Source organism: Mytilus californianus, unplaced genomic scaffold, assembly GCF_021869535.1.
Source record: "Mytilus californianus isolate M0D057914Y unplaced genomic scaffold, xbMytCali1.0.p SCAF_3, whole genome shotgun sequence".
Classification (NCBI taxonomy): domain Eukaryota; kingdom Metazoa; phylum Mollusca; class Bivalvia; order Mytilida; family Mytilidae; genus Mytilus; species Mytilus californianus.
Genome location: NW_026262679.1, coordinates 1,411,740 through 1,422,604, shown reverse-complemented (window position 1 = coordinate 1,422,604; position 10,865 = coordinate 1,411,740). Strand labels below are relative to the sequence as shown.

General features: G+C 30.7%; 1 protein-coding gene across 6 annotated transcripts in view; it reads right to left on the bottom strand.

Moving 5' to 3' along the window:
- LOC127733801 (uncharacterized) overlaps positions 1-10,865 on the bottom strand; it is a 120,908-nt gene that overhangs the window by 3,778 nt on the left and 106,265 nt on the right. For all 6 annotated transcript variants that reach the window (XM_052243119.1, XM_052243121.1, XM_052243120.1 and 3 more), the window contains 5 exons: positions 7,515-7,596; positions 6,288-6,410; positions 5,162-5,237; positions 2,836-2,989; positions 840-1,015 (listed from right to left, as the gene is read on the bottom strand). In XM_052243119.1, the coding sequence (XP_052099079.1) occupies positions 840-1,015; positions 2,836-2,989; positions 5,162-5,237; positions 6,288-6,410; positions 7,515-7,596 (611 nt within the window). The remainder of the gene's footprint in view (positions 1-839; positions 1,016-2,835; positions 2,990-5,161; positions 5,238-6,287; positions 6,411-7,514; positions 7,597-10,865) is intronic.

Sequence of the window (10,865 nt, the reverse complement as noted above, 5' to 3'; positions counted from 1 at the left end):
ACTGAGCATGGCTGCTTACATTTACATATAACATAGTTGAACGGACGCCCCCACTTTTAACCAGGTTATACTGCCGGTTTGAAAAAGACCTAAAGTAATTTATTTCTATTTTTTAATGAAATAGTAAAATGAGTATACGTTATTGAAAAAAAACAATAACCAAATAACCTACGTATTTATAATATGGACACGAATGATAGTTCCAGTAAAAGAAAAAAATTAAGCTTAATATGGACACGTTTGGGGGATTGGGCACATTTGGGTGTTCATTAAAAAATGGACACGTTTGGGCGTTTAGACAATAACACGCTTTGGCGCCCTTTTACATTTAGACATGTTTTGCAGTTCAGTGACGTCGTGTGGACACGTTTGGGGGAATCGGACACGTTTGGGGGGAAGGACACGTTTCTGAGTGTTACATATATATATATAAAATTTATTTCTTCAGAGGAGAAATGTCGTATTCCACGAGATAAATTGGTGAAATCTGTTTCTAAAATGATTTTACACAAAATGTAAAGATAATTTTATCTTTTTGTTTCAAAAATCTTAAAAAAGATTGTGTGACTGCTAAATGATCAGGCATAGTCACTGTTGAAAAGGATTTAACAAAAGTAAAATCAGAGGGAAGCAAGAAAATTTGACGTTAAAATCGAATTTTGACCAACAAAGAACTGAGATGAAGAGAAACACACCTTGATTGTATAAAAAAAAAAAATAAACATTTCAGGATAAATGGGTAGAGAATATAAGAAACTGCATTTAGAACATAATAAAGATGCATTTACCGACTAATTTCTTTAAAATAAGTGTAACTATACAGATGTAGTAATACCAACCTTTCTCCTTATTATGAGTGTAGCTATACAGATAACTGCTAAAACACAAAATATAATGACACTGACTGTCAGGTTTCCTGTTTTCACTTTATAAGGTTTATCTATATGAATTCCATACATGGTGGCTAACACCCAAGGTAAACCAAGTCCCAGGAATACATTTACACTATTACTACCTGGAAATATGTATGTAATAACTTTAATATATCATTAGAAAATTATTTTGAAATAAAAAACATTTTTAAAGAGTTATATACATTTGGCAATAACATGACTATTTTTGCCTATTTGAAAAGACAATTAGATAATATTTCACAACACCCTTACTTCCTGAAAAAGCAATATTTGGACTGATATAGAGATTATGCCTAGAAAAAGACAACACCTTGTCAATATCTGGACTGATATAGAGATTATACCTAGAAAATGACATCATATTACCAATATCTGGACTGATATAGAGATTATACCTAGAAAATGACATCACATTATCAATATCTGGACTGATATAGAGATCATGCCTAGAAAATGACATCACATTATCAATATCTGGACTGATATAGAGATCATGCCTAGAAAATGACATCACATTGTCAATATCTGGACTGATATAGAGATTGTACCTAGAAAATGACATCACATTGTCAATATCTGGACTGATATAGAGATTTTACCTAGAAAATGACACCACATTGTCAATATCTGGACTGATATAGAGATTATACCTAGAAAATGACATCACATTGTCAATATCTGGACTGATATAAAGATTGTACCTAGAAAATGACACCACATTATCAATATCTGGACGGATATAGAGATTGTACCTAGAAAATGACACCACATTGTCAATATCTGGACTGATATAGAGATTATACCTAGAAAATGACATCACATTGTCAATATCTGGGCTGATATAGAGATTATATCTAGAAAATGACATCACATTGTCAATATCTGGACTGATATAGAGATTATCCTAGAAAATGACATCACATTATCAATATCTGGACTGATATAGAGATTATCCTAGAAAATGACATCACATTGTCAATATCTGAACTGATATAGAGATTATACCTAGAAAATGACATCACATTGTGAATATCTGGAGTTATATGGAGATTATACCTAGAAAATGACATCACATTGTCAATATCTGAACTGATATAGAGATTATACCTAGAAAATGACATCACATTGTCAATATCTGGGCTGATATAGAGATTATACCTAGAAAAATGACATCACATTGTCAATTTCTGGAGTGATATAGAAATTATACCTAGAAAATGACATCACATTGTCAATATCTGGACTGAAACCCTCATCAGTCTTAGTTTAAGACATAGTAGTATGTAATTGTACAGTGGTCAACATTTTATACCTTGTTTTATTGGGACAGAGAATGTATAAATGTCAAACATTGGTAAAGTAAGAGTTACTCCAAACAAAGCTCACAAAATGATAGCCTCCACTACCCCCTCATCCCAAAATCAAGCAAAGGCACAGTCTATGAGAGGCATATATGTATAAGTATTTAGTCTGACATGTGTTGTCTTTTTAGTCATGAAAAGATTAACACAAGCTTTAATGATATGTCCCTGCTACTATTCCACTAAAGGAGATAGAACTGACAGCTTATTTTACAAAACTGAATTTGCTGACATTATGGTACGCAAGATATGCAGAGTCTTAACAACAAAGCAGAGGTAATGTATGGCAAATGCAGCACGTAATTGCCAGTCCTGGTTACTTTTGTTTATGTAATTTATCATACCTAAAAGATAAAGCTTCCAGCCACAGCTGCCAGAAAACTTTCGAATGAAGCACCCTCAAATACTATGAAATTAGTCTTTTGTTTAAAAATCTCCATAATATATATAAAGTATGCCTGTTAAGAATGATATATACCAAGAAAATAATGATACAAGTCTTTCAGAATCAAGCTTAGGATACCCATCTTGTTATGTTTACAAAAGTGTATTTTTTTTACCAGTAATATTGCCAATGGCTGCATCAGCATGTTCATCTTGTTTGGCTGCTGTACGACTAGCAAATGTATCTGGTAAACTTGTTCCCAGAGCAATGAGAGTTATACCGGTAACACTGGTTTCCAGACCAATTACACAACCAAGCAAGCCAGCTAACTACAAAATAAAAACATTTAATTTTATTTTCAATAACACTTCTTTTAAATGATTGATTGATTGATGCTTACTTTACATCACATCAGTGCAAAATGAACATTGTCATTTATAGAACAAAATGATATATTTATTTCAGAAGAGTAACCCATTATGTAAGTTATATAAACTTAGACACAAAGAAATGTGTCCTTTCTGCAATGATTTTGACTCATTAATATGTGGAAGTCTGAGAGATTAAGATAAGTGCTACTGAGCACTTATGGGGTAAAGATTGCATTCATTTTCAAGTGGGAACTAAAAATTAAAAATTGCATTGTATTTAGAATTGGAATGCAATATTATGAATTGCAGATATCTTGTTCATAATTGTCGTTGGTTCAACTACAGTTTTGGACAAAGGAAGATAACTCCAATTTTAAATATTACTTGACTGTGACATGACTGTAAGTGTTGCTCTCCACCTATTGCAATTTATTTAAAATTCTGCCCAAATTGCAATTTTTTTTATCAAACCAAACTGTTCAACTGGTCAGAAATTCTAACAAACTGCTGTGGAAAACCACAGTCAAGTCGTGAAAGTGTAAGGTGATACAATAAAGCCTACTTACAATCCTATTAAGACTTTAATTGAACTTCATTGATATTATAAAAATGTTTATAAGAATTTGTATACATTGTTTTATTGTAATTGTCATTTGAAAGGTGCTAGGTAGTAATTTATAAATTGCTGAAAAAATATCCAAACTAAGCTTTCATACATTTTTTCTTTTAAAAAATCTTCTAAATTTTTTAGAATCAGGCATCAGTTTAAATTCAACCATGTTATATTCAGTAAATTATATCTGAAATTACAATACATTGTTAATAAGTTTCCATGGGAGATAATCTAAAATTATTGATCTTTTGAAATATTGCTCTTATCTCCCTTTAAAACTTCATGAGAACATATTTAAGCTTAAAGTACATTTCACAAAGTATTTTAGGGATTAATTTAAAGAAGAATTTGAAGTATGCATAGAAAAACACCATTTTAGAAGAAACAATTCAACTTAAACTTAAATTTGGATATTTTTTAGCAGTTTAAAAATTACTACCTATCACCTCTCAAATGGCAATTACAATAACAGAATTTATAAAAATTCTTATAAACATTTCTATAATAACAATGAAGTGGAATTAAAGTCTAATAGGATTGTAAGTAGGCTTTATTGTATCACCTTACACTTTCACAACTTGACTGTGGTTTTCTACAGCAGTTTGTTAAAATTTCTGACCAGTTGAACAGTTTGGTTTGATAAAACAAATTGCAATTTGGTCAGAATTTTGAATTAACTGCAATAGGTGGAGAGCAACTCTTACAGTCAAGTGACCTTTACAGTATTTTGATTTGTTGTTTGCTGTTAGCAGTGACAGCATTGACATTTTTAAAACAGACAGATTAGTGCACCATACACAAATTCTGATATTTGCTTGACATGTATGGTTAGACACATTCTCATCAATTTATAACTTAAATGTCTTAATATATATTTCCTTGATTTGAATGTTTTAAATATACATGGACATTATGTATAGAATAAGGTGTTCAATGCACTAAGTTTTTACCCTCAAAGTAGTGATAAGATCTGGAAACTATCAATCCAGTCCTGCAAGGGTTTTGATTGCATGAATGCAATCTTTACCACCAAAATAGACATGTCAAAGCTAAACTGAGACATTAGATGATATCATTGAAACTGATTGAAACTTTTTTTTATATTGAAACATGCCTTAAATGACAATTTCTTAACAGTTGATTTAGATTTAATATATAGGCTGGTATTAAACAGGTTGAAATAATATTAAAAGGGGAATAAAAACTGGCAAAACAAAAAAGTGATTAATATAATAAACCATGTACATTTATTTGCATTGATAAGACAAGTAGTCCATTCCGAAATGGGTCAATTTTTTTTTAAGTTCAAAGAGCCAAACCAAGTAGCTGAGAAAATGATGAAAAATTAATATTAATCACTGAATCATGAAATAAGATTAAAGACATTTACAACTGACATTCCTAGGGATCTTTTTGGTAGACCTATGTCAAATGCATATTTCTTCTCTCTGTATCATGTTATGAGATTTGTTTTTAATCCATATTTTAAAGTGAAAATAAACTGACATAACACATACTTGCTGAATAAACAATGTTAATACTCCAATATACATTAGCGAAAGAACAAATGCTGGCCATGCTCCCAAATATTTCCTGAAAATAAAAAATCGAGTTTATTATCTTAGTGCGAATTATAATTGCATATGATTTAAAGAGAAACACCACCAAAGCTTTTTTCTAATATTCATTGTAAAATTCAGCATTTTCAAATTTTCTTTTGACATTTCAGCTCTATTCCAAACAATGCAACATGGATACATGAATATCAGTCTCTTCTAGAACCTTATAAAAGTGTCAACTAAATAAAGCTTAATCAAAATGTGTTAATTTCAGATCCAAATTTAAGGCAAAAGTAGACAGGTCAATCCAAGTTTGTTTTACAATGAAGTAATACAATTGATATCAACACTGCTAGTTTCTTCTTACATTTTTTACATGTGTATCTTTCTCCTGAAACCAGATGTGATGTTGATTTTTACCCTTAAATCAGTTAGATTATTGTCCAAATGATTATTACCGAACGAATTGTTCCGCCATAAACAGAGTAAAATGAGAGTTCACAGATTACAAACAAGCTTCATGCAAATAAATTAGCAGATATCACTACTGTATTTTACATCAACATTCATGAAAAAAATATGACTAAATTAACACACTTTGCAATAAGCCCAATCATATTGACATTTATATGGCTTGCTGTCCCGACTTTGAGCTGTATGAAGAATGATAATAAAATATAATTAACTGCTGTTTCAAGTTCAAAAATTGCAATTTTTTTTTTTGCAAAGAAGAATTTCAAAATAAAATTTATAGTATCCGGTTTTAATCTTTATAAACAGAAGTTTACATCCTTTAAGACTGATATTTCTATAAAAACTACTGTTTTCATTCTGATTAACCATAATTTACAAGAATACAATTAACTCTGATTAGAAAATCAATACAATTAAATGATTTTACATTCAACTACATATATAGTTTTTTAATCAAAGTTAATTTATTACCCAATAAAAGTGTTGCTGTTACTTAATTGGCCCTGGTATAGATTCTCAATTAGCTGATTTATTACTCAATCATTTGACCTTGAATCTATATCAAGGCAAATACAAAAACAGACATTTATAACATAACAAGAATACTTACGTTGGAGGAATACAAGCTCCAACAACTTTCCAGAAGAAAGTAAGGAAATGTAATAAAAATTCATGCCATTTTGGTCTGATATCATTTCCTTCTTCATCTTTTTCTCCACCAATGGTAAATGCACTGTAAAGACAAATACAGACATTATCCTACCAAAAATTCCAGTTTTTTAGATACTTATATCTCAAAAGTACCCCTATTTAAATTTATTTTCATTTTCTTGATAAATAATAAGTGACATATTGAAAAGAATTTATTTATGAAGATTTTGTTTTCCTCAAATTTCAGTTGCTATATATAAATATTATATCAACAATGTTTTGTCAAAGATGGATTGATGAACCACCATGATTTTTCACAAAAGATTTCATAGCCAAAATTCATGCTAAATTTGGTCATCATTTAAAGAGCAGAACATTTTGTGCAGTACAAACTAGACATCATTGAGATGGGTGCCATCTCTGTGGGCCCCGCTGACCTTGAACTTTGACCTAGGAAGTTGTACAAATATTATGACACACCCTCTGATGTTGGTTAATATACATGTCAAGTATAAAGTATGAAATTATAACGGTTCTCTAGATATACAGCGGACACAATTTTTAACGGACTGTCAGACTGACCACTATAGGGCGACCCGCCACAAGGCGGGGCCCTAATCAAATTGAAATGGAAACAAATTTACATGGTTCTTTGTGCTAGTTTAAATAACAAGAATGCAAACCCTGAAATCTCTTGCCTGTTTTACTTTTTACCTGATAATATTATGTGAATTTCGTGCTGAAATCTTTAAGATTAAGGTCATTCCCATCAGAAATATGCAAGACCATAAGGCATCTGTACAAAAGATATGATCCAACTCCTGTACCATCTCAAATATAAAGTTTATTACAAAAACCTATCACATCCTGTACCATCTCAAATATAAAGTTTATTACAAAAACCTATCACATCCTGTACCATCTCAAATATAAAGTTTATTCCAAAATTATCGCATCCTGTACCATCTCAAATATAAAGTTTATTACAAAAACCTATCACATCCTGTACCATCTCAAATATAAAGTTTATTACAAAAACCTATCACATCCTGTACCATCTCAAATATAAAGTTTATTACAAAAACCTATCACATTTGTTGCCATTTCCAGATTAGTAACCAAGATGTCTCCCAGTCTGAAACATTGATCATTTGAGAGACAGCTTCAATAATGATCTATGACATACTTATAAAACTGTCCTCCCCATGTCATATCTTCCTCTTCTTCCATATCAGCTACAACATCAGCTATTCTGTCATCTAAACTTTCTGTAAAATATAATCAAACGTGTATGTCAAACTAACTAGTTACCAGTATATCTGGATATCAAAGCCAATCAACTATTTGAACAATGTCAAAGTTAAAATAAGAAATAAAATGCTAAATTACAAAACATAACAAATAGAATAAGAAAACCAAATTAACCAAGACAATAAAGAAATCATTTTTTATTTTGATGTGATCATTTCCAAAGGACTTTAACTTTCAAATAGGAAATACAATACTTATGAGCATTAAAGTGTGGCAACTTGATGTTAATTTTGTGTTGAAAATCAAATTAACTGACAATCTTGTGGATTTAAGGGATATAAAGAGAAAATGTAGTTTGTCAAAAAATGACAGGTACGAGATTTTCACATAACTTCAACTGGTATTTGTTTGTATATCATGAATGAAACCCTTTCTGGTTCTAACATGATACAGTTTGGCAAGTTTCATAAAAAGCTGAATATTGCATATTGAGAAAAACTAACATGTTTCTGTTAGACCTAGTATGTACAAATTACTAGGATCAATATTGTGAGTTTTATAGGCTTCAGATTTTTAGGACTGGTAAAATAGAATAGTTTTCTTTCTTTCTGTATAATGATCTAAAGACTTTGTTTCTTAAAAATTGGAGAAAACTGTGTGCATGCAAACAAAAAATGCAATAATTAGGTGTAAATAAAAGGTAGTTCATCATAAATTATTTTTACAAAACTTTCCATTCATAACTATCCATAGAAAGAATGCTTCATATCTAAATATCAAAGACAAGATGTCGAAATGAGGTCATTTTTGCAGTTTTACCTTTAATGAAGTCTTAAGGCCTATGGCAAATATGCAATACAAAATTTAAATATTGATACTGATTTCTTTAAGACCATTTTTTTGTTTAATTTTTGAATTAAGGTGCCTTTCTTTTTCGTAATACTTTACAATATTTTTAAATTCAACAGAGATCAGCAGTGACCTACTTTTTTGGGGTTGTCTAAGAAAGAAATAAGACTTATGTTCACATAGCTAAATTAGATTTTTTAAAGAACTAATGGTGATTCAGACACAAGAAAAAGGATAGTGGTTTCTGAGAATACTCCAAATGTCTGCATGTTTCATTGAAGTCAACTTAAGATGAACTGAAAGATCAATATAAAATGATAAACAACCAATCCTAAAACAAAACTGCACACATCTAGAAATGAAATAAAAGCAGCACTATAGTACATTGAAGGAAGATTCCAATGTGTTTCTACTGATATATATAGTATAAGACTATAACATACAACATATATAATTTTGTACTTATAGACCCTATACTACTGCATCAAACATCACTAATGTCAATTTCTTTGTAATTTGAAATGGTATTGTCTCTTACAAGAGCAAAGCTTATGGTCTACTCTGTTTAAAATCCTTAAAATAAATCATTTTGATCCAACTATCTTCCCTGCAGACCCTGGTCTATTACCATCTCCCAAAACTATGGTCCCAAATATTATATCATGATGGTAAAAATAAATGTCATTAACACTTCCTTTTTTTTTGTCTTATTTTTTGTTTATAGGTTATTTGATAAACTTTTTGATGGGGAGGAATACCCCTGTAAAATTCTTTACAATTTTCATGGATATTAATTTGTTAGAGCAAATGGCATTGCCTTTGATATATCGCTGACCATCAGCAAGTAACTGACTCTATAATAAATTAGAAGATTGACTTCACCCAACAAGTTTTGATAATGACCAAATCAAGATTGAAGTGACCATAAGCTGAAATGGTTTGTAAAACAAATAACAACCAATTTCCTAAACTGCTCAGCTGAAACAATGCCAATTGACAAAATTATCTATTATATTTGTAAGAATGCTTCACAACTAAAATATAACCAAATAAACACATAAACCTGTGAAATTCTGCTTCTAGTTGTACCAATATAAAATAAGAAGGAACATGAAAAATATAAAAATTCAATTGAGAAAACTAACAGCCTAATTTATAAAAAAAAGACATAACTTGAACACCTCAAAACAGACTTTAAAATGAGTTAAAAGGGTATTTAAACACATACAAACTCATTCAAACAATTTAGAAGTAGATTAAAAACACTTATTGTAATAACAGAGGAGCATAAGTTCCTCTTTCGCTTAAAATCCCCAATGGAGATTTTGAAAAGTTGGCAGGTATGCAACGACAACCACTGAACTACGGGCTCCTGACTTGGGATAGGCATATAAAGAATGTGGTGGGGTTAAACATGCTTGTGTGTGCTCAACCCTCCACTAACCTGGGACAGTGGTGTAACAGCACAACATAAGAATAAACTATAAAAATCATTTGAAAGGGGCCTTGCTCAACAGATTGATACAAAGCAGAACAAGAATGTGTCCATAGTACATGGATGTCCCACTCGCACTATAATTTTCTATGTTCATTGGACCGTGAAATTGGGGTCAAAACTCTAAGTTTCATGTTGATTGGACTTCAACTTCATCAAAAACTACCTTGACCAAAAACTTTAACCTGAAATGGGACAGACGACTGACGGACGAACGAACGGACGCACAGACCGAAAAACATAATGCCCCTAGGTGGGGCATAAAAAAAACATATTTCTACCTTAAATATATAGCAAAAAGTTGTATTGGGACAAATACTTTTATTCTCTTTTTTATAAATAAAAGCTAGTCTCCCTAGCACAAATATGATAAGTTTATGTAACTTGTGCAGGTAGTTTTCATACAAGATCTGTAGTAAATTTGACAGAGCCTTTCTAACAAGCTTGAAACAATTGGTCTGTTGACACCAATTAATATATACTTACTTTTACCTTAGAATTATGACACAGCATTTCATTAGCTTATTTTGTTTCATCAAGCAGAATTAAACAAACTGTAGCAACCTTAAAACATAATAAATACGGAAAGGTCAAGGGCAACTTAGGGTCTACAACAAGACAAGTGTCTAAAACCATATGAAAACTGAAAAAAAGAATCCTTTAATTTTGCTTTAAACATACACTACAATGACAACATCAAAATGTCTATAACAAATAAAACTCTTCTGTTATTTCTTTATATCTTTAAAAATTCAGAGACAATATGCAATCACAATTTTGAATTCTAACCAATTACCTACTCAGGTTGGCAACACCTTAAGTTGGCTTTTTCTGATGCCTTTGCATTATGCAAATAAAAAACTTATCATCTAGGGAAAACTTTGAAGAAATCTTACAAAATATTTATAAACAGTGTACAAATCTTTGGTCAAACTTGGGTTT